At 42.7% G+C, this 27,891-nt stretch overlaps 2 protein-coding genes and 1 long non-coding RNA gene across 3 annotated transcripts in view; 2 read left to right on the top strand and 1 right to left on the bottom strand.

Annotated features, from left to right (window-relative positions):
• Positions 1–147: 147 nt before the first annotated feature.
• On the top strand, positions 148–6,294 carry LOC115170095 (leptin receptor gene-related protein). Its single transcript, XM_029726377.1, has 4 exons — positions 148–250; positions 3,033–3,108; positions 3,381–3,567; positions 4,250–6,294. The coding sequence occupies exons 1-4, from the start codon at positions 235–237 to the stop codon at positions 4,364–4,366; spliced, it is 396 nt and encodes a 131-aa protein (XP_029582237.1). The 5' UTR covers positions 148–234; the 3' UTR covers positions 4,367–6,294.
• A 619-nt stretch (positions 6,295–6,913) lies between these two features.
• On the bottom strand, positions 6,914–26,263 carry LOC115170096 (uncharacterized). Its single transcript, XR_003870968.1, has 2 exons — positions 26,145–26,263; positions 6,914–8,250 (listed from the first exon to the last, which is right to left on the bottom strand). It is a non-coding gene; the product is annotated as an uncharacterized LOC115170096 (long non-coding RNA).
• LOC115170094 (cAMP-specific 3',5'-cyclic phosphodiesterase 4B) overlaps positions 10,784–27,891 on the top strand; it is a 111,876-nt gene continuing 94,768 nt past the window's right edge. Inside the window, exon 1 of the mRNA XM_029726373.1 lies at positions 10,784–11,075. The gene's annotated coding sequence lies outside the window, so the exon portion shown is untranslated. The remainder of the gene's footprint in view (positions 11,076–27,891) is intronic.

The following is a 27,891-nucleotide window of genomic DNA, read 5'->3' as shown; positions in this document are numbered from 1 at the left end:
CAAGGAATATTTTGCACAGTAGGTGTCAAGAACATTCCGTAGCTGAACTCAATAATAAAATTGTGAAATATAAATACAGTGGAAATAGAAACGTAGACTAAACGTAGCGAGAACAAATGGCTCCTTTAAGAAAGTCAGCTGACGCAAATAAAAAGTTCGAAGGAGGAAATAGGAAGTCGTTTACGAACAAACCAAGCACAAAGAAGAGAAATTGACAATTTAAGACGTAAGACAATGGCAGGTATTAAAGGTAAATTGATTGATACTTGCTCTACACAACTCTCTTGTTTCCATAAAGGTTTTCTCCCCGCCACTGGCAAGCCAAGTGCAACATTGTATCGATTCCACGTTTGCTACGAACACTTATTATGGGTCTTGGCTAGAAGGGATCTAGCTTTTGTCAAATTAACGTCAAAAGTAGATTTTTATTTTAGCGAACCTTTATCCTTTTCCTAACCTTAGTCCTTTTCCCCTAACCTGCTGCGTAAATGATCCTAACCTGCTACAAAAAGTAAAATCTGACGTTAATTAAAAACAATATGTAACCGTCCTAGCCATGATCCTTGTTATGGTGTCACGTATAACTTTTACTTTGTTGTGATGCGTTGCCGTGGCGTATACTGTCACATTGACATGTTAGTTTGTTATCCAGTATTGAAATATAAAATAATTATACAATGTGCTTGTGTATTTCCCTACGGTTAAGACTCAAGTACGATTTATTTGTCTACTTGAGAGAGTTCGCTTCAAACACACCGACACCATAATTACATCAATTTCCAATGAAACGCTGCGTTTTCCATTCAGCATTGCTTTCAGATTGTGCTGCATACGTTGATTTATCGAATGTATGCGTCAAACTGTATGTATGCGTATACGGCTTGACAGAAATGGTAGCAGAAGGCGAATGTTGAACTATTATTGCATATATATCAGGATGATGCGTCCTATTTTGCGCAACGACGCTATCGGTGTGTTCGAAAAACGCCTCGATCACACCGACAGTGTTTACATTTCGGTACATCAGAACTACATTTAATTTCCAATGGAACGTTGCGTTTGGCTTGTAACAGTGCGTTCTGTGTTTTGCATATGTTGGATTTATGCGTCATGCTTCGACTACACCTACAGTGTTTTACGCAAAGTAGCAAGCGGTATCATCAGGATATATATCCAGCAAAAGTTCAACATTCACCTTCTACCGTTTCTTTCAAGCCATCTACGCATAGTTTGATTTTATTTAACTAGGCAAGGCAGTTAGGAACAAATTCTTATTTACAATGACGGCCTAACCCGGACAACATTGGGCCAATTGTGCGCTGCCCTATGGTACTGCCAATCACGGCCGGTTGTGATACAGCCTGGAATCGAACCAGGGTCTGTAGTGACGCCTCCAGCACTGAGATGCAGTGCCTTAGACCGCCGTGCCACTCGAGGAAATAGTAGGCCGCATCATCTGGATGTGTGCAATAAAAGTTCAACATTCACCATCTGTTACCATTTCTGTCAAACCGTCTACACATACAGTTTGATGCATACGTTCAATACATCCATCCTATGCACTACACAGAACGCACAGCAACTGCCTCTGCAACGCTATGCTAAATGTCAAACGCAGTGTTCCATTGAAAATGATTGTAGTTCCGGTTTACCAAAATGCAATGACGCTGTCGGTGTGTTGGAGGCGTAAGAGCAGGGGAGACGGCAATGGCAGACTGGAGCCTGACCTGTATGGCTTCTTCACGTGGCCACCTAGTCACATCCTTGCCTGGCGTGATATTCACTTTTTGTGTGGGTGGGAAGGGGTGTATGATGGGGTGTTATTCTCAATTGATTCTATGTATTTGTCTATTCATGTGGACAATAAAGTATATCATACACTACCGTTCAAAAGTTGAGTCACTTAGAAATGTCCTTGTTTTTGAAAGAAAAGCACTTTTTTTTTGTTCATTTAAAATAACATCAAATTGATCAGAAATACAGGGTAGACATTGGTAATGTTGTAAATTACTATTGTAGCTGGAAACGGAAGATTGAGGACTTGTGAGGTGTCTGTTTCTCAAACTAGACACTAATGTACTTGTCCTCTTGCTCAGTTGTGCACCGGGGCCTCCCACTCCTCTTTCTATTCTGATTAAAGCCAGTTTGCGCTGTTCTGTGAAGGGAGTAGTACACAGCGTTGTACCAGATCTTCAGTTTCTTGGCAAATTCTCGCATGGAATAGCCTTCATTTCTCAGAACAAGAATAGACTGACGAGTTTCAGAAGAAAGTTCTTTGTTTCTGGACATTTTGAGCCTGTAATCGAACCCACAAATGCTGATGCTCCAGATACTCAACTCGTTTAAAGAAGGCCAGTTGTATTGCTTCTTTAATCAGGACAACAGTTTTCAGCTGTGCTAACATAAATGCAAAAGGATTTTCTAATGATCAATTAGCCTTTTAAAATGATAAACTTGGATTAGCTAACACAACATGCCATTGGAACACAGGAGTGATGGTTGCTGATAATGGGCCTCTGTACGCCTATGTAGATATTCCATTAATAATCAGCCGTTTCCAGCTACAATGGTCATATACAACGTTAACAATGTCAACACTGTATTTCTAATCAATTTGATGTTATTTTAATGGACAAAATTAGCTTTTCTTTCAAAAACAAGGACATTTCTAAGTGACCCCAAACGTTTGAACGGTAGTGTGTATCACGGGCAGTGAAGGCAATCCACACTGCAAACGGTCGACCAGCTCTCTCTCGAGAGAGAGAAAAGAAAATGTAACTTAATTGTGTAAATTCCATTTATCCTTTTATTTACGTTCACGATGGCAGAACCTTATTATTAGTTGCATAAATAAACTGTTATAAGTTGCATGCTACCTTTTTTTTGAATTTGAGTATTTATTTGGATGGGACATTTGGCTGCTTAGAGTGAGTAGACTACTGAGTAGGATCCATCTTTGCTGGATAGCCAGTAAGAACCCTGTCTGTAAAAGTGACAACTGCCTCACCATCTCTGTTTCTGTCGTCCTATAGCGCTGGTTGGCTTGTCCTTCAGTGGAGCTATTGGCTTGACTTTCCTGCTGTTGGGCTGTGCACTGGAGCAGTATGGGTATGTATTTGCCCCTTACCTCTGAAATCTGTGAAGACACTTGTTAAATGGGACCACATATGGAAGTTAGCGGTGTAGCTAACTCTGATGCAATGCGTCACGATTTTCTCCAAGGTGGTTAACCCTATTGGAGCAGTGGTTAGTGTTTTTCCAAATGGGCTGGGTGACCCAGGTTCAAAACCGGCAAGGGGTGTTATGTTCTGCATCTCTGATAATAAAATGAATATGAACACAACTGATTTGAACCGGTTTTGTTTTCATTGTTTTCTCAGGGTGTACTGGCCTCTCTTCGTCCTCATCTTCTACATAATGTCTCCTATCCCCACCTTCATATCCAGAAGGCTCAGTGATGACAGTGACGCTGCCAGCAACGCATGCAGAGAGCTGGCATGCTTCTTCACTACGGGCATTGTGGTGTCTGCATTCGGGCTTCCTATCATACTGGCCCGGGTTGCATTAGTGAGTCCTGCCTGATATTGTCAATGGCCAATGACTCATGTGTCATTTTAGATGCTTTATGCCATTGTAAGCTGATTTAGGGTCAGTTTAAGTGTTGATGCTCATAATGGTCATAATGACTTGGGTAGGTAAAGCTGATCCTAGAATTAATGTAGTTGTGAATGGTAGATGCTGGTACGAGTTCTGATGATACCCAATAATAGCTAAGGTAACTGAAGGTGGCTCCTGAGTGGCGCAGCGGTCTAAGGCACTGCTAGAGGCGTCACTACAGACCCTGGTTCCATTCCAGGATGTATTACAATTGGCTGTGATTGGGAGTACCATAGGGCCGTGCACAATTGGCCCAGCGTCGTCCGGGTTTGGCCGGTGTAGGCCGTCATTGTAAATAAGAATTTGTTCTTAACTGACTTGCCTAGTTAAATAAATGTCAAATAAATAAAATACTACACCTATATTACTTGTTAGCAGAGCTGTAGTTAACATCTAATAAATCAAATTGATAGAGCACAACCAGTGAATGTGTCTCATCTAGGTTTTGTTCATAACGTCACGCAACAGCAAAACGTTTTCAAAAATGTTGTGTGGGGGGGGGGGGGCAATTTTGTCATTGAACAAGTCCAGGTAGTCCCTCCCTATTTTATTCCGTCTGGTGCCTAATGAACATGGCCCTGTTCTCTTACAGATCCAGTGGGGGGCCTGTGGCCTGGTGATGGCCGGCAACGCTGTCATCTTCCTGACCATCCTGGGCTTCTTCCTGGTGTTCGGCGGGGGAGACGACTTCAGCTGGGAGCAGTGGTAGACCGTCTGGATCTCTGGCACAATCCCAAATGGACCCCTAGACCCTACGCCCTATGGACTTGTGGAGATCTGAGATTTGACAGGTGCAAACAATATTGTAGTAGCTTCACCTTGCCCTCTGATAGGCTAGGTGGAAGTTTCACCATATTGTTTAAACCAATCAAATCTACTCTGATCTCTAAAAGTGCATAGGGTGTATGGTCTAAGGATCGATTGGGAGACAGAGGGAGTCAGTCATTCCTGTTAACAGCAAGGTTACAGTGGTGGACGACAGATATGATAAACCAAAAAGCTACTACGGCCTAACGTCGCTACTAACTGACGTTTTAAGAAGCTGATGCTGACTATTTAATGTCCTATGAGAAAGGGATTGGTTAGTGAGGAGAGGGTGGCACTGAACAGTGTGTCTGGGATGTTAATGGACAATGACACTACGATGTCTGTCCTCTTTTTTTTTTCACTGACACCTGATCAGTTTTATTTTTTTTTGTTTCTAGTATTCGCTCTATTATTCCCTTCAACCTTTTCTGTCCCCTATGCTGAGGGAGAGTCATTGAAAACCAGTGTCCAACCCCCCTCCTCAGTGAGAAGACTGGATAGGTGTTAAGCATATGGTGAAATATCATCAAGGGGAAGCGTTCTTATAACATCAACACAAGTGTTTAGGGCTAGAATGGTTGTTTCAGGACAAGGCCCACCTCTCTACATTCATATCTATAGCGCCAGAGGCTAGTTTAAGGATCGTAATACCTTGTACATGAGTTATGAGGGATACTATTGAATGATTTGTTGTAATCACCACACTACACCGTCTGTTTCTACTTCATTTAGGGAGTATTCTGTTTGTGAAAATATCTTTAAGCGTAAGCATTTCAAATCATCTACTCATTCTTGCAGTTGATTACTTGTGTATCTTTTTTGTTTGTATCTATTTCATATGATCACTTTGGGTATGACTACATAACCAGGTCAAGGTTTCTGTAGTTTGTCATTTTCAACATGTTGCTCCAAGACAACAAAAAACACCTTTTATTTTAGGCCCTTCCACCAATACCAAAGGCCATTTAAGAAATTAAGGTAGACATGATTCATTCCCCCCACTAAGGTTTCTGATGTGTCTAGGATTATTAAACACTCAGTTCATATTAATTATGAAAACATTGTTATGCCATAAGCTGGTTGTCTTCACTGAGGACAGAAGCTAACATAAGGGTTTGTGAATCATTGTCTACATTTGTAAAGGAATGTTGATTTCACACATGGAATGTAAACACTATATATATATTTTGTGTTTTTTAGACCAGATCTGTTTGTGTTCAAATGAAGTGCCCACGTTTCTATTCACCAACAAACTCATTGACAAGTGCCTGTTAAATATCTATTTTTACTTATTCAAAAACGTTTTTATATAACTTATAAAAGTCACTTTTTACATTCTGTACTGGTAAAGCCTGAGAACCTATAGTACATTATAGAATGATGTATTGCAATTAGTGACCAAATGTAACCAGACTACTTTATACTTAGTGATTGCATGTTGCTATAGCTAAGTATGCAGTAGGCCTACTTACAGTCAATGTCTTATTTTCACTGAAGGGTCTATTGAAAGGTGTTTCAGGGAGAGTGGCCATATGCAACAACTAATATACACGTTTCCAAATCACTGATACACTTGTGCGTGTGTAATAGGACAAATATAAGCACCCACCAAAGAAAAACATATTGAACATTGCTACATGATCTTATCTCATGAATATAAACATTGTTTTATGAGCTATCGTTCATTATGATGCCTTTGTGTTGCACATGTACTATAGGCATCAACTCGAACCTTAATCACTTTCAAAACACTAGAGGGCACCAGAGACCTGTATTTAAACTCCTATACATAGTCTGTTTTCTAACAATTAAAACACTATTGAAATAAAATATTTCCTGTTTTCTTATTAATATGTCAATATTTCAATGGCCATCTTTTGAGTCCAAAATGTTTGCAGTTTTACATCACGAAGGGGTTGCAATGGAGAGAGAGAGCTTTGGGACAGAAAGCCAGAATACAAGTGCAGTTTGCTGGCACAGTCACACAGGAGACTTGGTAAGTAAAGAGTTATCCATTTTAGGAAACCTTATTACTGAATCAGATATATTTAGACTTATTAATAATGTTAGTTTCTTCTGAGATTGTTGTACTGTATGCAACATTTAACACATTGAGTGATATGCTGATTTAACTATAGCACTTGACACTTTTTTTGTAGTCAACCACAAAAATGATTTCTATACAGAATCGTTGTATCTTTATACCATGGCCATTCCCTAAGTACTATTCATGGTTGGAGCATTTTAGTAGACACCTGGATTTACACAGCAGCCATAATGACTGGAGAAATCTCTGTGAAGAGCTCCCTTGGGAGACATACAAAAAGAGACAGACAGAGTGAGGATGTTAATTGGAGACTAACCAATTGGAGGCTGACCCTAAATTCAGATGATAGGCCTAAACATTGTTTTTCTTTAGTATGAGACATCACAAATAGACTTAACAACCTTTCAATGAAATCAATTTTTTTTTGGTCATATACACAGTTTACAGCAGGTATAAAAGGAGCAGTGTAATGCTTGTGTGCAGGTTCCCTCAACATTGCAGTACAATAATCAACATTAATAGGTCAAATAGAAGATTACACATAATAGAAGAGGTAGTATGCTTAGTAACAGCCTGATATGTACACAATAGGATTTACAGAACAGATCATGGATGGATATACAGAACATGAACAATAGGATATACAGAACAGATCATGGATGGATATACAGAACAGATCATGGATGGATATACAGATCATGAACAATAGGATATACAGAATAGATTGTGAATGGATATACTGAACATGAACAATAGGATTTACAGAACAGATCATGAACAATAGGATATACAGAACAGATCATGAACAATAGGATATACAGAACAGATCATGAACAATAGGATATACAGAACAGATCATGAACAATAGGATATACAGAACAGATCATGAACAATAGGATATACAGAACAGATCATGAACAATAGGATATACAGAACAGATCATGGATGGATATACAGAACAGATCATGAACAATAGGATATACAGAATAGATTGTGAATGGATATACTGAACAGATAATGAATGTGCTATGTCAAATATGACTATTTATTTACAAATATAAAGTGGGTATTGGCTTGGTCGTGCAGTATATAATAGAATGGCACCGTGGACTCTGTGTGTGTGGAGTGAGAGAGTGAGCATGTTTGTTTATGGATGGCTGTGTGTGTGCCTGTATGTAGGGGTTAGATGTGTGGAGAATCGGTGCAGCTAGGCTCTAAGGTGCAGCTAGGCTCTAAGGTGCAGCTAGGCTCTAAGGTGCAGCTAGGCTCTAAGGGGCAGCTAGGCTCTAAGGGGCAGCTAGGCTCTAAGGTGCAGCTAGGCTCTGAGGGGCAGCTAGGCTCTGAGGGGCAGCTAGGCTCTGAGGGGCAGCTAGGCTCTGAGGGGCAGCTAGGCTCTGAGGGGCAGCTAGGCTCTAAGGGGCAGCTAGGCTCTAAGGGGCAGCTAGGCTCTGAGGGGCAGCTAGGCTCTATGAGGGGCAGCTAGGCTCTATGAGGGGCAGCTAGGCTCTGAGGTGCAGCTAGGCTCTAAGGGGCAGCTAGGCTCTAAGGTGCATGTCGGCGCAGCGAGACAGCTAGGGTTAGCTGTTCAGCAGTCTGATGGCCTGGCGGTAGGAGTTGTCTCGGAGCCTGTTGGTCCGAGACCCGATGCTCCAATACCGCTTGGCAGATGGTCACAGTGAAAAGTCCGAGGCTCGAGTGACTGGAGTCCTTTATGATCTTCCTCAAACCCCACAGATGTCCTGGAGACACAATTCAACTTATTTACATAACGAACTCAATGCCAATTCAATTCACCAACAAAGTAAAAGCAACATGATTACGTGTCTAATGTTTATTTAATTAGATAGAAATCAACGGCTGTTTTTTTTCAGGCTGTCTGTGTGTTGCCATTTTGTGTTTAGCAAAGTGCAACTCTTTAAGAAGACAAAAGGAGATTTAATGATACATCTGTCACTGTGCTTTGGGTTTATCATAATTGGCATGTCATTGATTCTAGGATGCATTGTGCTGTGAATGGGAGCGGGATGACGCAGGATCGAGGGATTCTATTATCAGACAGATTGGGAAACATTGATGTGGTGTGGAACCTGACTGGTGGCTGTGTTCACGATAGCCATTTTGTTTTGTCAGAGAGAGCGAGAATGTGTGTGTGTGAGAGGTAGTAGAGAAACTGGTGCAGGCTCTAAGGGGCAGCTAGGCTCTAAGGTGCAGCTAGGCTCTAAGGTGCAGCTAGGCTCTAAGGTGCAGCTAGGCTCTAAGGGGCAGCTAGGCTCTAAGGGGCAGCTAGGCTCTAAGGGGCAGCTAGGCTCTAAGGGGCAGCTAGGCTCTATGGTGCAGCTAGGCTCTATGGTGCAGCTAGGCTCTATGGTGCAGCTAGGCTCTGAGGGGCAGCTAGGCTCTGAGGGGCAGCTAGGCTCTGAGGGGCAGCTAGGCTCTGAGGGGCAGCTAGGCTCTGAGGGGCAGCTAGGCTCTGAGGGGCAGCTAGGCTCTGAGGGGCAGCTAGGCTCTGAGGTGCAACTAGGCTCTAAGGTGCAGCTAGGCTCTGAGGTGCAACTAGGCTCTAAGGTGCAACTAGGCTCTAAGGTGCATGTCGGCGCAGGGAGACAGACTGGATTCAAATCTGACGTTGATTTGACAAAAGCTGGACCCCTTCTAGCCATGACCCGGGAGAAGGGCTGAACGTGTTGATAGGACTCGGATAATGGTAAAGGCATGAGACAGAGTGGAGAGTGTTTGTGTGAAACTGTGTGTGAGAAAGAGATGAAGGTGCAGTTGGATGAATGATTTAATGCATCATGATGGAGTTCACCAGGGTCAAATAAAACAATATACTGTTGAGACTCAGAGGTACTAACCCCATCTGGCCTTGAAGCTGTGAATACCTCCATCAGGCTTCTGGTCTAAAGCAGTGCACTACTGTATGTGGGGAATACCATGCCGTTTGGGATGCAGTCATGGAGTAATTCAAAGCTGCGAGGCCGGATGGGGTTTGTAAGCATGAACTTCAGTATATTGTTTTAGTTGACGTCATAAGGCTTTTCAGACTTGAGGAGCCTCTGAGGTAGATATCGATGACACAATGATATACTGTGTGTGTGTGTGTGTGTTTGTGTGAGCGTACGTTTGCTTGTGTGTTTGTATGTGTGTGTCGTGCGTGCCTGTACATGTGTGATCGACGGGTACTATATAGGTCAGGGAGTAGGATGATGGTAGGATGAAAAAAGAAGGGGCCCTGGAATGACCAGCCATCATTGGCATCTGAGACAACTTGCCTGGCAACAGCCTAGAAATCAAAACGGTTTGGACCGGCCCCTCTAGCCTTGAACATAATTACTCCTCATAAAGGTATAAACAGATGGTTATAGCCAGTGCTCACAGTTGCCCGGCCAACAGTTACCATGCGGGTGCCCGTTTTTTGGAGTAGGGTGAAGTTGCCCCTAGACACTGATCTTGGATCAGTTTTGTATTTCCCCCAACTAATGGTTAAAGGTTAGGATCTGGGGCAGGGGAAGCTGATCCTAGATCAGTACCTAGGGGGAAATTCACCAGAGCGCTCACAGCTGGCTGCCCAACAGTTACAATGGAGTTACATGTCTTTAGAGTTGGCAGGATATCCTGGCCAGTGGCCCCTGCTGGATCCAAAAACTCAGCAATCTAGATGAGGTGAGATATGCAGGAAAAGTTAGGACACTGGGAGGCCCTGCTATGTGGGATGGTTAATGCAGTATTATGCAGTATAATGACTGCAGGATATTTTTAATAGCCTGGCTGGATGGCAGCTGGATTGACTGAGACAGCCTATCAGATTCATGAATGCTGATGATGTCAGTTTAGTGTAATTTCTTCTGTAGGCTGGCCAGAATCAAAACTAAAAAAGAGGGAAGGAGAGAGCGAGTGTGGAAGCACGGGGAACGGCCAGAGAGAGCGAGTGGGGAAGCACGGATAACGGCCAGAGAGAGCGAGTGGGGAAGCACGGATAACGGCCAGAGAGAGCGAGTGGGGAAGCACGGATAACGGCCAGAGAGAGCGAGTGGGGAAGCACGGGGAACGGCCAGAGAGAGCGAGTGGGGAAGCACGGATAACGGCCAGAGAGAGCGAGTGGGGAAGCACGGATAACGGCCAGAGAGAGCGAGTGGGGAAGCACGGATAACGGCCAGAGAGAGCGAGTGGGGAAGCACGGGGAACGGCCAGAGAGAGCGAGTGGGGAAGCACGGATAACGGCCAGAGAGAGCGAGTGGGGAAGCACGGATAACGGCCAGAGAGAGCGAGTGGGGAAGCACGGGAACGGCCAGAGAGAGCGAGTGGGGAAGCACGGATAACGGCCAGAGAGAGCGAGTGGGGAAGCACGGGAACGGCCAGAGAGAGCGAGTGGGAGAGGGAGTGGGAGAGAGATTCAGGGGTGTGTTTCGTCTGTAGTCTGCATCACAGGTAAAATAGGAGAGAGAAGCACGCGACGGAGCACATAGGATAGTGCTCTGAAGTCAAGAAGGTTAACAGAGACCGGACCGTATGTTCATACTTCATAAATACACTTAGTCATCTTATAAAGTGGACTACTCTCCGGGTAAGGTGTCTTCTACTTTGTTTTGGTTTTTTTTGGTGGGGGGGTCTCTCAGTTAGTAGTAGGCTACCGCCTTTTGTTCATCGAGGGGCTGAGGATGATTTTAACATATCATAGACGTAGCTGTACGGAGGCCTGGCTACCTTATTATATATATATTCTAAACCTTAACTCACCCATGTTTCCCTTTCAAGTCCACAAACATATAGCTGTCGTCCATGCACCTCACCTTGTTTTTCTACGTAGATGTTTCCCGGTGGTAACGAATGTGTCATCTTGCCTTCGACTATTAGAAGTTGCTACAGTGTAGCCTGGGTATGCTAACATCTCAAATAGCTGATTTTAAAGGACTGCTTTCTCTTCATCATCCCATAATCTTGTGGAGGTTACTAGGTTTTGTCTGTTTTGCATAACTCTTTCACCTTAAACAGCGTAAATCTGTGCAAATCACTGACTATGCTACCATTAGGTTCAACTAATGAGAGAAGCCAAGTTTATTGAAGGGTAAAAGTCACTACCAAAATAAAGGGAAAACAAACCGAGTCTTTATAGGGCGTTGGGCCACCGCGAGCAGAACCGCTTCAATGCACCTTGGCATAGGTTCCCCTGGAGGGATGCGACACCATATTTCCACAAGTCCATCATGTGGTGTTTTGTAGATGGTGGTGGAAAGTGATCAATTGGGTTGAGCTCTGGTGACTAAGACGACCATATGTTTTTCATGCGCATCAAACCAGTCAATGCCCTGAGGCGGGCAGTCATACTATGCGGGCATAGCCATGATAGCCAAAATAATGGTCTACCCAGCCAGCTTTTCTATACATAACCATGGTGCGATGTTAATCGCTTCATTATCTCAGAAAACATACCTGTGTGGACCACCTGCTTTCAATATACTTTGCATCCCTCATTTAGGCAGTTACCCTGAAGTGAGTGAAAGTGATGGAGAAGGGTGTATCTAACACACACAAGGTCAAATCCAATTTTATACTTCGTGAACAACAGGTGTGGACTAACAGGGAAATGCTTACCTAAGGCCCTACCCAACAATGCAGAGAGAAAGAAAATAGAAAAGTAAAACACGTAGTAATAATAATAATAATAATAATAATAATAATAATAATAATAAATACACAATGAGTATTGATTACTTGACTATACACAAGAGGTACTAGTACCCAGTTGATGTGCAGGGCTACGAGGTAATGGAGGTAGATATGTACATATAACTAGGATTAAAGTGACAGAAAATAAACTGCAGCAGCGTATTTCATGAGTCTCAAAATTGAGTGCAAAAATGGTCAATGCAGATAGCTAAATAGTTAACCAAATAGCTACCCGGACTCTCTTTAGCAGTATTATGGCTTGGGGGTAGAAGCTGTTCAGGGTCCTGTTGATACCAGACTTGGTGCGTCAGTACAGCTTGCCGTGTGGTAGCAGAGAGTACAGTCTTATGACTTGGGTGTCTAAAGACAGCGCCTGGTATAGATGTCCTGGATGGCAGGGAGCTCGGCCCAAGGGATGTACTGGTCCGCACGCACTACCCTCTCGCCGCAGGGGTGGGCAATTTCAGTCCTCGAGGGCCTGATTGGTGTCAGTTTTGCCCCAGCTAACACACCTGACTCCAATAATCACCTAATCATGATCTTCAGTTTAGAATGTAATCAGATTAAATCAGCTGTGTTTTCTAGGGATGGAGAAAAAGTGTGACACCAATCAGGCCCCGAGGATTGGAGTTGCCCATCCCTACGTCTAGAGCCCTGCGTCGGCTGCTAAGCAGGTTCCATACCAAGTGGTGATGCAGCCAGTCAAGATGCTCTCAATGGTGCAGCTGTAGAACTTTTGAAGGATCTGAGGGCTCTTTTCAGCCTCCTGAGGGGGAAAAGGTGTTGTCGTGTCCTCTTCATGACTGTGTTGGTATGTTTGGAACATGACAGATCCTTAGTGATGTGGACACTGAGGAACTTGAAGCTCTCGACCTGCTCCTCATCAGCCCCGTCAATGTGAATAGGAAGAAGAAGACTCGAGGCTGTAATCGCTGCCATAGGTGCTTCAACAAAGTACTGAGTAAATGGTCTGAATACTTATGTAAATGTGATAGAAGTAATTTAATTTTAATAAATTTGCAAACATTTTGAAAAACCTGTTTTTGCCCTGTCATTAAGGGATGTTGTGTGTAGATTGAGTATTTGTATTTAAAAAAAAATCTATTTTAGAATAAGGCTGTAATGTAACAAAATGTGGATCAAGTCAAGGGGTCTGAATACTTTCCGAATGCATTGTACCCATGAGTTTACTATTCTAATTGCTAGGGTTAGAGGTTAACTTCCAAGCCCATTCTATCCATTCGTGTGCTACTGAAGACTCGTTTTTTTCAGAAAGGAGCAACAAAGTTTCATCGCTTTGTTAAAGAGTCCATGTTTCGGCTAAGAGCCCCAAAAAGGCTAGAGCCCTGGTCTTCATCCATAACCGTCGGTTATAAGGTCATTGTCCCAGCCCTATGTCAGGGAAGTGAAAATTCAATCCCAGATCCCCACTCCGTCTCTGGCTGGTCTCTGATATGAAATATCAAGTCTGTGGCTGCTGAAGCTGAAGCACCATAGTGTGCAGTGCCTTTTGACGTATCAAAATATACACACAGAGGGAATATGCTTTTGGACTTTGCCTAAAGGCCATCTATGGTACAGTTGAAGTCGGAAGTTTACATACACTTAGGTTGGAGTCACTAAAACTCGTTTTTCAACCACTCCACAAATTTCTTGTTAACAAACTATAGTTTTGGCAAGTCGGTTAGGACATGTACTTTGTGCATGACACAAGTAATTTTTCCAACAATTGTTTTTACAGACAGATTATTTCACTGTATCACAATTCCAGTGGGTCAGAAGTTTACATACACTAAGTTGACTGTGCCTTTAAACAGCTTGGAAAATTCCAGAAAATAATGTCATGGCTTTAAAATGGCTTTTTTCTGATAGGCTAATTGAGTCAATTGGAGGTGTACCTGTGGATGTATTTCAAGGCCTACCTTCAAACTCAGTGCCTCTTTGCTTGACATCATGGGAAAATCAAAAGAAATCAGCCAAGACCACAGAAAAAAAATTGTAGATTTTCACAAGTCTTGTTCATCCTTGGGAGCAATTTCCAAACACCTGAAGGTACCACGTTCATCTGTAAAAACAATAGTACGCAAGTATAAACACCATAGGACCACGTAGCCGTCATACCGCTCAGGAAGGAGACGTGTTCTGTCTCCTAGAGATGAACATACTTCTGTGCGAAAAGTGCAAATCAATCCAAGAACAACAGCAAAGGACCTTGTGAAGATGCTGGAGGAAACGGGTACAAAAGTATCTATATCCACAGTAAAACGAGTCCTATATCGACATAACCTGAAAGGCCGCTCAGCAAGGAAGAAGCCACTTTTCCAAAACCGCCATAAAAAAAGCCAGACTACGGTTTGTAACTGCACATGGGGACAAAGATCGTACTTTTTGGAGAATTGTCCTCTGGTCTGATGAAACAAAAATAGAACTGTTTGGCCTTAATGACCATCGTTATGTTTGGAGGAAAAAGGGAGAGGCTTGCAAGCCGAAGAACACCATCCCAACCGTGAAGCACAGGGTGGCAGCATCATGTTGTGGGGGTGCTTTGCTGCAGGAGTGACTGGTGCACTTCACAAAATAGATGGCATCATGAGGGAGGAAAATTATGTGGCTATATTGAAGCAACATCTCAAGACATTAGTCAGGAAATTAAAGCTTGGTCGCAAAAGGGTCTTCCAAATGGACAATGACCCCATGCATACTTCCAAAGTTGCGGCAAAATGGATTATGGACAACAAAGTCAAGGTATTGGAGTGGCCATCACAAAGCCCTGACCCCAATCCTATGGAAAATTTGTGTGTAGAACTGAGAAGCATGTGCGAGCAAGGAGGCCTACAAACCTGACTCGGTTACACCAGCTCTGTCAGGAGGAATGGGCCAAAATTCACCCAACTTATTGTGGGAAGCTTGTGGAAGGCTACCCGAAACGTTTGACCCAAGTTAAACAATTTAAAGGCAATGCTACCAAATACTAATTGAATGTATGTAAACTTCTGACCCACTGGGAATGTGATGAAAGAAATAAAAGCTGAAATAAATCAATCACTCTCTACTATTATTCTGACATTTCACATTCTTACAATAAAGTGGTGATCCTAACTGACCGAAAACAGGGAATTTTTACTAGGATTAAAATATCAGGAATTGTGAAAGAGTTTTTAAATGTATTTGGCTAAGGTGTATGTAAACATCCGACTTCAACTGTAAATTTGATTCACATATAGATGCGCATAGTTGAAGCTTTGGCAGGTCGGCCAAAGCTGCACTTTGAATTATGTTCCCATCTGCAGACATTTTGTCATCTAGTGAAATTCACATGGGACTTGCCCCATCCCTGGTCTCCCGGTTGACAGTTCCTCCGTTATCCTTGTCTTTCTGTCACTGTGACTCAGGAGGGATTTTAATCCGTCAGGCAACACAGTCCACAGCCATTGAATGGAGGTCATTGACTAAGTTCTTACACCGTCAGTATATTAAATCAGTGATACGTCAATGGAGTTTCAGTGGGTTGCCCTCAATATGATAGATCAAAATGTGTGTTAGGCAGTGACAGACTTAGTTACCATGCTGATTTTATTGTGCTCATTCAGCTCTCCTATCAGACGATAACTCACCCAGATCAAAAATGTGTCCTCGCAATTAGATTTTCCTGCGACGGGTGGCTGGGTCACTTAACTACAGCGCTCTGCGTTAGCGCACTTAAAGCCTGTGATGAATTAGTATTATGAGGAAAAAACATTTAGATCCACAATATCTATTCCATGGGACAGAACTAGATCCAGGGTATGATTGTGAGCATTTCTCTGGAAGATATATACCATGCGTACCCTACCGTAACTACTGTTCTCCAGTTATTGGAGAAGTTTAATGGCCAATTGTCTTAGAAACAAGTGCTCTACAAAAGGGGGCAGTTGGTGGCCTAGTGGGTAGACAGGCGAGCCAGCCAGCACCCGGAGGGTTTCCTGTTCAAAATACCGGTCCGGTGGGAAAAATCTGTCTGGAACTGAGCTGGCAACCAGAGGATCGCTGGTATCAAATGCTCGATGCCGTTGTGCCCATGAGCAAGGCACTTAACCCATCACAACACAATTGCCCATATGGTAGCACCTCTCTCTCTCTCTTTGTGTGTGTTGGAGGGGTTGGATCAAAAGCCGAAGTCAGATCTCAGTTGGACCTTGTGTGTAATTGATCAATAAAGTGATCTTGATCGTATACATGTTTGTGCACATAAAAGCTTTGCCCAGCCTTATGTCAAAGAGGACAGGTAGTAAGCACATGCTTTGTGTAGTTTCTGGGTGTGGGTACTCAATGGGTCTACTGCAAAAAAATGTATCCAAAAAGATCCCAAAACTGGCATACTATATGTCCTAAAAAAATATATATATATATTGTCATTGGGAATGTGGAATCATGCCAATCCTATTGGCTTGCTTTGGGACTCATTTGGAGGAGACAAGTGTCAGTCATCCCAGAGCTCTGTAGATGTACAATGGCAACTCAGTTTGAGTGTTTGAGCATTTTGGCACCCATAGTTCAAAGACCATTACATTCTACTAAGGATGTAAATTACAATGTTATTGTCATGGAACATTTGGTTCCAACATGGCCAAAACTAGTTAACAACCCAGTATCTCTGGCAGTGCCCTGAGGTAGTCTGTCTTGTCCAGGCTGTGTCATATACAGTAGCCCAGCATTATCTCATCTCACAGCTGCTACACACTGCTGTCTCTGTCTCTTTCCCTCTCTGTCTGTCTCTGTCTCTCTTTCCCTCTCTGTGTCTCTTTCCCTCTCTGTCTGTCTCTCGCTCTCTCTCTTTTTCTGTATCTGTCTGTCTCTGTCTCTCTTACCCGAACCTGTCTGTCGCTCTCCCTCTCTCTTTCTGTATCTGTCTGTCTCTGTCTCTCTCTCGCTGTCTGTTGCATCTGTCTGTATTTGTCTTGGTGTGCCATCTGTCAGTGGCCTACATCTCCCTGCTCGCTCTTTCCATCAAGCACTGCTAATTCTGTCTCTGTTTGAAGAAACAAACTGCTGTCCCTGTTTTTGTCTGTGTGTTGTCTTTGTCTTGTTGGCATGTAGATAAGCATTTGAGACACTTGGAAACACTTATTGATGTCTATAACAGGCCAAACGTTGAAGACCAGTCAACCATCTTGGGATTTGTGGTCAATGTTTTAAGTGGCCTACAAAGGTCATGTGCTATGACTTAAATTGGGATAACATGTTCAATTCATGTTGACATTGGGGTTGATAGGTTGAGATGATTAGATTTAAAGGATGTATTCATAAATTATCTTATAATATTAAAACAGGTTTCCCATGATACAATTTTATATATATATATATATATATATACACACACACACACACACACACACACACACACACTTCAGAAAGTATTCAGACCCCTTGACTTTTTCCAAATGTTATTTTACAGCCTTATTCTAAAATGGATTAAATAAATAAATAAAACATGCTTAGCAATCTACACACAATACCCCATAATAACAAAGCAAAAACAAGTTTTTGGAAATGTTTGCAATTTTATTTTAAATAAAAAACCGATACCTTATTTACATAAGTATTCAGACCCTTTGCTATGAGACTCGAAATTGACCCTTTGATATGCATTGCAGTCAATGCCGATCTTCTGAAATGGATTAGCCTAGATAGGATCATTCAATGTACAGATTTGGAAAAGCACACAACTGTCTAGAAAAGGTCCCACCAATTGACAGTGCATGTCACAGCAAAAACCAAGCCATGAGGTTGAAGGAATTGTCAGTAGCGCTCCGAGACAGGATTGTGTCGGCACAGATCTGGGGAAGGGTACCAAAACATTTCTGTACCATTGAAGGTCCACAAGAGCACAGTGGCCTCCATCATTCTTATGTTAGGGACAGACGTTCCGCTAGCGGAACGCCTCACCAATATCCAATGGTATAGCGTGGCGCGAATTACAAATACCTCAAAAATGCTAAAACTTCAATTTCTCAAACATATTACTATTTTACACCATTTTAAAGACAAGACTCTCCTTTATCTAACCACATTGTCCGATTTCAAAAAGCCTTTACAACGAAAGCAAAACATTAGATTATGTCAGGAGAGTACCCTCCCAAAAATAATCACACATCCATTTTCAAAGCAAGCATATATGTCACAAAAACCAAAACCACAGCTAAATGCAGCACTAACCTTTGATGATCTTCATCAGATGACACTCCTAGGACATTATGTTATACAATACATGCATGTTTTGTTCAATCAAGTTCATATTTATATCAAAAAACAGCTTTTTACATTAGCATGTGATGTTCAGAACTAGCATACCCACCGCAAACTTCCGGTGAATTTACTAAATTACTCATGATAAACGTTCACAAAAAAACATAACAATTATTTTAAGAATTATAGATACAGAACTCCTTGATGCAATCGCGGTGTCAAATTTTAAAATAGCTTTTCGGTGAAAGCACATTTTGCAATATTCTGAGCAGATAGCCTGGCCATCATGGCTAGCTAATTTGACACCCACCAAGTTTGGCCCTCACCACCAAACTCAGATTTACTATAAGAAACATTGGATTACCTTTGCTGTTCTTCGTCAGAATGCACTCCCAGGACTTCTACTTCAACAACAAATGTTGTTTTGGTTCGAAATAATCCATAGTTATATCCAAATAGCTCCGTTTTGTTCGTGCGTTCAAGTCACTATACGAAGGGTGACGCGCCAGGCGCATTTCATGACAAAAAAATTATAAATATTCCATTACCGTACGTCGAAGCATGTCAAACGCTGTTTAAAATACATTTTTATGCTATGTTTCTCACAAAATAGCGATAATATTCCAACCGGGCGACGTTGTATTCGTTCAAACACTGAAAGAAAAAAATGGAGTCGTCTCGTGCACACGCGCTCCAGTGTCATTGTTCTCAGAAGGACCACTCACAAAAACCCCTGCTGGAGAGCTCTCATTCCACTTTCTGGCGCCTTCCTAGAGCCAATGGAAGCCTTAGAAAATGTCACGTTACAGCAAAGATGCTGTATTTTTGATAGAGATGCCCTAGAAGGACAACAAATTGTCAGACAGGGCACTTCCTGTATAAAATCTTCTCAGGTTTTGGCCTGCCATATGAGTTCTGTTATACACAGACACCATTCAAACAGTTTTAGAAACTTTAGAGTGTTTTCTATCAAAATCTACAAATTATATGCATATTATAGTTTCTGGGCAGGAGTAGTAACCAGATTAAATCGAGTACGTTTTTTATCCGGCCGTGAAAATACTGCCTCCTATCCCAAACAGGTTTTAAGTGGAAGAAGTTTGGAACCACCAAGACTCTTCCTAGAGCTGGCCGCCCGGCCAAACTGAGCAATCGGGGGAGAAGGGCCTTGGTCAGGGAGGTGACCAAGAACCCGATGGTCACTCTGACAGAGCACCAGAGTTCCTCTGTGGAGATGGGAGAACCTTCCAGAAGGACAACCATCTCTGCAGCACTCTATCAATCAGGCCTTGATGGTAGAGTGGCCAGACGGAAACCACTCCTCAGTAAAAGGCACATGACAGCCCGCTCCTAACGACTCTCATACCATGAGAAACAAGAATTTCTGGTCTGATGAAACCAAGATTGAACTTGTTGGCCTGAATGCCAAGCGTTACATCTGGAGGAAACCTGACACCATCCCTACGGTGAAGCATAGTGGTGGCAGTATCATGTTGTGGGGATGTTTTTCAGCGGCAGGGACTGGGAGACTAGTATAGATTGAGGCAAAATCAACGGAGCAAAGTACAGAGAGATCCTCAGACTGGGGTGAAGGTTCACCTTCCAACAGAGCAATGACCCTAAGCACACATCCAAGACAACGCAGGAGTGGCTTCAGGTCAAGGCTCTGAATGTCTGAGTGGTCCAGCCAGAGCCCGGACTTGAACCCGATCTAACATCTTTGGAGAGAACTGAAAATAGCTGTGCAGCAACGCTCCCTATCCAACCTGACAGAGCTTGAGAGGGAGAAACTCCCCAAATACAGGTGTGCCAAGCTTTATACCCAAGAAGACTCTAGGCTCTAGTTGCTGCCATAGGTGCTTTAACAAAGTGCTGAGTAAAGCTAAACAAATTTTTTTGATATTTTTTACAACATTTAAAAAAAATAATTACAACAGTGAAGTGGGCAGGGCAGTGCCGATTTCTTCTCTTACATCTACAAGCAGAGTCTGAACATCAGACAGGATGGCATTGTCTCCCTCGATCCGTGCAATGGCTACTGCTATAGGTTTCAGGCAGCGTACCACTCTCTCCCAAAATACATCATCCAGGAGGATCCTCTTGATTTGGGCTGTCCATATCGGCAGACTGTGATATGGCCATTTCCTGGAGAGACTCCTTCCCCTTCAGGAGACTGTCAAATATGATGACAACACCACCCCAACAGGTGTTGCTGGGCAGCTTCAATGTGGTGCTCTTATTCTTCTCACTTTGCTTGGTGAGGTAGATTGCTGCTATAACTTGATGACCCTTCACCCACCTAACCATTTCCTTGGCTCTCTTGTAGAGTGTATCCATTGTTTCAGTGCCATGATGTCCTTGAGGAGCAGATTCAATGCATGAGCAGCACAGCCAATGGGTGTGATGTGAGGGTAGGACTCCTCCACTTTAGACCAAGCAGCCTTCATGTTCGCTCCATGCAAGATCTCATCTCGTGGAGTTGCAATGATCATGAGAACGGTGAGGAATCAGCCCAAAACTACACGGGAGGATCTTGTCAATGATCTCAAGGCAGCTGGGACCATAGTCACCAAGAAAACAATTGGTAACACACTACGCCGTGAAGGACTGAAATCCTGCAGCGCCCGCAAGGTCCCCCTGCTCAAGAATACATATACATGCCCGTCTGAAGTTTCCCAATGAACATCTGAATGATTCAGCGGACAACTGGTGAAAGTGTTGTGGTCAGATGAGACCAAAATGAAGCTCTTTGACATCAACTCAACTCGCCGTGTTTGGAGGAGGAGGAAGGCTGCCTATGACCCCAAGAACACCATCTCCACCGTCAAACATGGAGGTGGAAACATTATGCTTTGGGGGTGTTTTTCTGCTAAGGCGACAGGACAACTTCACCGCATCAAAGGGACGATGGACGGGGCCATGTACCGTCAAATCTTGGGTGAGAACCTCCTTCCCTCAGCCAGGGCATTGAAAATGGGTCGTGGATGGGTATTCCAGCTTGACAATGACCCAAAACACACAGCCAAGGCAACAAAGGAGTGGCTCAAGAAGAAGCACATTAAGGTCCTGGAGTGGCCTAGCCAGTCTCCAGACCTTAATCCCATAGAAAATCTGTGGAGGGAGCTGAAGGTTCGAGTTGCCAAACGTCAGCCTCAAAACCTTAATGACTTGGAGAAGATCTGCAAAGAGGAGTGGGACAAAATCCCTCCTGAGATGTGTGCAAACCTGGTGGCCAACTACAAGAAACGTCTGACCTCTGTGATTGCCAACAAGGGTTTTGCCACCAAGTACTAAGTCATGTTTTGCAGAGGGGTCAAATACTTATTTCCCTCATTAAAATGCAAATCAATTTATAACATTTTTGACATGCGTTTTTCTGGATTTTTTTGTTGTTATTCTGTCTCTCACTGTTCAAATAAACCTACTATTAAAATTATAGACTGATCATTTCTTTGTAAGTGGGCAAATGTACAAAATCAGCCGGGGATCAAATACTTTTTTCCCCCACTGTACACAGCTTTTCCTTGTTCAGTATCTCCAGTGAAATGTCTCCACACATCAGATAGTGCCTGTGGAATTTTCCTGTAAAGATTCAATTTTTTGTTGTTGTAAAAAACCCAAATACAATTCCATGTACAGATAAATAGTTAAGCAGTTAGATTAAGAAACTCCTTTGTAAGATAAATGCTTTAAAATGAAAGCTAAAACACACATGGTAGCAAAAACTAACTAGCAGAAATTGTTAACAAGTTAGAAATTATTTAAAACACTTTTCTGTAGGCTCCTATTTACTAGTTAACAAAACATCATGTATGTCATAAAATATATTCACCCCACCCAGTATTGTAATCTAAACCTACCAGAAAGCATGTAGTCCTTCGCTCAGACAGTGTTGTAGTGTGGGCTCAATAGCACCTCATTAGTGTGCAAGATCTTGAGAATCAGCTGTACATGTGATGGAAGAATGCACTGTGCATGCAGAGGGTTGCAATTCCATTGAATTGGGGATAGTTTAACCAAAATATGCCACAAGACCTAGAATTGCCTTATGTGTATCCCACAAAAAAGGTTCACTGTTATAAGCTAACTTGTTTGATGAATTTAAGCAAAATTCCCGGGTCTAACTTCCCATGAAAATATTCCGGAAATTTACCGGAAAGTTTCCGACCCTTTGCAACCCTATTGCTTTGTCATTATGGTGTATTGTGTGTAGATTGATGAGGGGGTGAAAAACTATATAATACATTTTTAATAAGGCTGTAACATAAAATGTGGAAGAAGTCCAGCAGTCTGAATCCTTTCCAAAGGCACTAGGTGTGTATATATAGAGGACAGGGAGAGTTTGACATTTTAATGTGCATCAGTTGGCAACAAGATCATATTTTACAGCAAATTCATCAGATAACATGAATACAAAGCTGGCGAGAGGTGGTTAGAATAGGATGGGAGGCCAAGAGTCCCTGTAACCAATATAGTCTAGAGTCCCGAGTGTGGGAACAAACACCCACGGGTGGGTAAACAAGCAAGTTCATAGTCAACAAAGCACGCAGGAGTCATGAGGCAAATAGCATAAAGCACAAGAAAAATATATATATAAAGACTTAGGGCTAGCCATTGTAAGTTCAAAGAGTCACTCGCCCCGACAAGAACTTGAGTAGCTCTCTATCAGTCCAGTAGGCTAACATAGCTAGTAAGTTTCTGTCTACCGTTTTCTTTCCACTTGCAAAAGGAGGTCTTTAGCTTGCTATATTCTTTCAGTTTTGGTGAATGGTCCTTTACGACATAGATGATTAATGGATAGCTGGAACTCTAGCCATTTAATGTCTTAATGGGCACAGATCTATCCTCAATTATAATCTGCTACTCATCCCTGAATATGGCCAAGCCAATTCTAGTTTAGTACCCCATGCAGCAATCGAAGACGGTTCTTCTTTCGTTTAATTTCCATGTAATCTGTCTGTATATCTGCAGCATCCATCAATTCTTGACTTGTTATTTTTTTATTTAATCGTGCAGACGGCGCCTTTTCCTCAAGGACAGATAAAGATCTTTCATATCCCAAAAAGAAGTGAATTAATATTAATAATTGTACCAAGATAGCCTTGAATGCATTCACTGTTCTTCACGTGGTATTTGAACGTAATGTTAACGCAATTGAACACATGACGTCTTTAAACTCCTTTGTTTTGGTTTCACAAAAGCAATCTTTGTATGGGTGACTGGATGTCCAATGACCTGGAGTGTGTGTTGGGCATTGCCTCACCCTCTACACAGTCTTCCTTTGTACACTTATGTCTTGTGAGACAGAGGATGTTCTCTCTTTACTGTAAACATTATGATTGAGGTCTCATCTGATATTCGTATTGTCTGACTGAGCTCAGACACCCTCTGCCCCTCTGGTGTACGGCAACGGATATCCCATTGTTAGTTCATGTGAATTCATAGCAGGTCTCAAATTGTTATTTATGACCCAGGGGATTTGAGTGGAGATTGGGGGTGTATGGCATCCCCCTTGTTGACTAAAAAACCCACGTTAACAGAACCGCACACCACCACACAACTAATACCACCCCCCTTGTTAACTTTTGACAATTCGTCCTCTGTGTGTAGCCCATCATTTAGTGTGTGGCTTGTGTGCTAATCAACACGGAGGGGTATTTAGTGTGTGGCTTGTGTGCTAATCAACACGGAGGGGCATTTAGTGTGTGGCTTGTGTGCTAATCAACACGGAGGGGCATTTAGTGTGTGGCTTGTGTGCTAATCAACACGGAGGTGGCATTTAGTGTGTGGCTTGTGTGCTAATCAACACGGAGGTGGCATTTAGTGTGTGGCTTGTGTGCTAATCAACACGGAGGTGGCATTTAGTGTGTGGCTTGTGTGCTAATCAACACGGAGGGGCATTTAGTGTGTGGCTTGTGTGCTAATCAACACGGAGGGGCATTTAGTGTGTGGCTTGTGTGCTAATCAACACGGAGGTGGCATTTAGTGTGTGGCTTGTGTGCTAATCAACACGGAGGTGGCATTTAGTGTGTGGCTTGTGTGCTAATCAACACGGAGGTGGCCTAGATCAGTGTTTCCCAAACTTGTTATAGTCCCCTACCCCTTCAAACATTCAACCTCCAGCTGCGTACCCCCTCTAGCACCAGGGTCAGCGCACTCTCAAATGTTGTTTTTTACCATCACTGTAAGACTGCCACTCACACACTCATTCTCATGTTTCATAAATGTGACTTTGTCACATCCCAGCTTGTGGAAAGTGACAGAGCTCTTATAGGACTAGGGTACAAATAATAATAATCAATTTCTCTTTATTTAACCATCTTACATATAAAACCTTATTTGTTCATCGTGTATAACTCACCACAGGTTAATTAGAAGGGTGTGCTTGAAAGGATGCACATAACTGCAATGTTGGGTTGTATTGGAGAGAGTCTCAGTCTTAAATCATTTTCCACACACAGTCGGTGCCTCTATTTAGTTTTCATGCTAGTGAGAGCCGAGAATCCACTCTCACATAGGTACGTGGTTGCAAAGGGCATCAGTGTCTTAACAGCACGATTTGCCAAGGCGGGATACTCTGAGCGCAGCTCTATCCAGAAATCTGGCAGTGGCTTCTGATTGAATTCAATTTTCACAGAACCGCTTGTTGCAATTTTGATGAGGCTCTCTTGTTCAGATATCGGTAAGTGGACTGGAGGCAGGGCATGAAAGCATAACGAATCCAGTTGTTTGTGTCATCCGTTTTGGGTAAGTACCTGCGTAATTACACACCCAACTCACTCAGGTGCTTCGCTATATCACATTTGATATTGTCTGTAAGCTTGAGTTCATTTGCACACAAAAAAATCATACAATGATGGAAATACCTGTGTGTTGTCTTTGTTAATGCAGACAGTGTTATCAGTGTTATTGTTCAAATGTACTGGAAATGTTCAAAAAGTACTGACACTGAAATCATTTCACCAAGTTTTATATTGAAAACCAGCAAACAGAATTAGCAGCACTGTGTGCTTTTTGTGTGCATAAACATTTAATGGCACCATGTGGCCATGAGGTAAACATTTCCCTAGTGCAGGTTTAAATGAACACACTCTTAAGTAAGCAAATCAAGTAAACAAACAAATAAAATTAGCAGCACTCACTTTGAAGTGAGACACGGCAACCTTTATCAGCCTCAGAAAGCCAGGCCTCTCCTTTATCAGCCTCAGAAAGCCAGGCCTCTCCTTTATCAGCCTCAGAAAGCCAGGCCTCTCCTTTATCAGCCTCAGAAAGCCAGGCCTCTCCTTTATCAGCCTCAGAAAGCCAGGCCTCTCTATCAGCCTCAGAAAGCCAGGCCTCTCCTTTATCAGCCTCAGAAAGCCAGGCCTCTCTATCAGCCTCAGAAAGCCAGGCCTCTCCTTTATCAGACTCAGAAAGCCAGGCCTCTCCTTTATCAGACTCAGAAAGCCAGGCCTCTCAACAATTTGAAATGGCATCATGTCCTTTATATTTATTTATAATTTTTTTGTCCTATTTGTTATTTTTTATTTTTTTTACTGCATTGTTGGTTAAAGGCTCGTAAGTAAGCATTTCACTGTACGGTCTACACCTGTTTTATTCAGTGACAAATAAAATGTGATTTGATTTGAACCTATTTCAGTCCAAGTCAAGCACTGATGCCGACTGAACAATAGATCCATATTTAGGGTATTGCGGAGCCATTTTATGTGCTGGGGTAAAAATATAATCCACTAACCCTTACCTGCAACTTGAACGTCCCTGGCGAGTGGCCATGCATTTTGCCCGGTGCGTTTATGTGCCCCGTTGCCATGGTAACTGGTCCCTTCCACATCAACAGGCAGTCCGTGTAGAGCTGGTCTTGATGTTATGATGATTCATCATGCTGTAGCAATAGTGGGGTGTGGTCTCTGAGTTGATGAAACCTTTGTCCTTTCCCACCTTTTCTCATCACCGTGACACAAGATCAAAGCATCCAGATGGGGCGGCAGGGTAGCCTAGTGGTTAGAGCATTGGGCCAGTAACCGAAAGGTTGCTGGATTGAATCCTTCAGCTGACAAGGTAAAAACCTGTCTTTCTGCCCCTGAACAAGGCAGTTAACCCACTGTTCCTAGGCCGTCATTGTAAATAAGAATTTGTTCTGAACTGACTTGCCTAGTTAAATAAAGGATAAAAAGATGGGAAAACTGTTGTTTTGGGTTCTTTTCATCCTATAGACCAGGGATGGGCAACTTCAGTCCTCGACGGCCTGATTGGTGTCCCACTGTTTCTCCATCCCTACAAAACACAGCTGATTAATCTGATTACATTCAAACTGAAGATCATGATTAGGTGATTATTGGAGTCAGGTGTGTTAGCTGGGGCAAAACTGTGACACCAATCAGGCCCATAGATATAAAAAAAAATTAGTGACGGCTGTTTTACAAAGGGTCTCTTATAGACATTATGAGATGGAACTTCCTTCCATTTCATATTGTTCAAATAAACAGCAAACCTGGTTTAAAAAAACAGATAAAGCAACACCTCGCGGTACAACGCCTCTCTCCGCTATTTGACCTAGATAGTTGGTGTGTCTGCATTGATATGTAGGCTACATGTGCCTTTAAAAAATGTATGTAGTTCTGTCTTTGAGCCGTTCTTGTCTAATGATGTTCTGTATTATGTCATTCTGTATTATGTTTCATGTTTTGTGGACCCAGGAAGAGTAGCTGCTGCTTTTGCAAAAGCTAATGGGGATCCTAATAAAATACAAAAAAATCACAATGTCTAGTAATGCTTTTCACATAGGTTTTGCTTTTGATGTGTCTGCCAATTCATATCTGGGTATTCCTTTACCGACTACATTTGTAAGTGGATGAAACGCTGAAGGCTGTGTTGGCATGCTCTGTGCACGGTCTTAATTGACACAGTGAGACTGAAATAAATTGAAGAAAAAGCGGTGGCAGTGTAGCAGATGAAAATATCTGAAGAACTTGGCCAACGTTTGATGGGCATGAGAGACTGCTGGTGGTGACTGCGAATGAGAAAGGCTCTCAAGCGCACCAAAGGCAATTTGCCTCAAGCACCCTGACAGTGAATTGGTTATCATTTAAGGTTATGCTCAGTGTTTGAATTATTTATTTTATTCAGTCCTAGGGCTCCAGAGTGGTGCAGCGGTCTAAGGTACTGCATCTCAGTGGTAGAGGCGTCACTACAGACACCCTGGTTTGATTCCAGGCTGTATCACAACCGGACGTGATTGGGAGTCCCATAGGGCGGCGCACAATTGTTCCAGGTTTGGCCGGTGTAGGCCGTCATTGACTTGCCTAGTTAAATAAATATTACATTAAATAAATACTATTTTGCGCAATGACTCTATCTGATCAAAGCTTTGCGCTTCGATCAGACCGACAGCGTCATTGTGCAAAATGGTCCGCAGCATCATGTGGATGTGGGCAACAACAGTTCAACATTCACCTTCTGCTACCATTTCTGTCAAACCGTCTACACAT

The sequence above is a fragment of the Salmo trutta genome, chromosome 31 (assembly GCF_901001165.1).
Source record: "Salmo trutta chromosome 31, fSalTru1.1, whole genome shotgun sequence".
NCBI classification, from domain to species: Eukaryota; Metazoa; Chordata; class Actinopteri; order Salmoniformes; family Salmonidae; genus Salmo; species Salmo trutta.
Note: the sequence above shows the minus strand (reverse complement) of the source record. Positions and strands in the feature narration are given on the sequence as shown.

What these genes read in the sequence shown, in the direction of transcription:
- LOC115170095 (XM_029726377.1), top strand. An exon ending in TGTGCACTGGAGCAGTATGG is followed by an intron (nt 3,109 to 3,380) that starts GTATGTATTTGC and finishes TTGTTTTCTCAG; the next exon opens with GGTGTACTGGCCTCTCTTCG. An exon ending in TACTGGCCCGGGTTGCATTA is followed by an intron (nt 3,568 to 4,249) that starts GTGAGTCCTGCC and finishes GTTCTCTTACAG; the next exon opens with ATCCAGTGGGGGGCCTGTGG.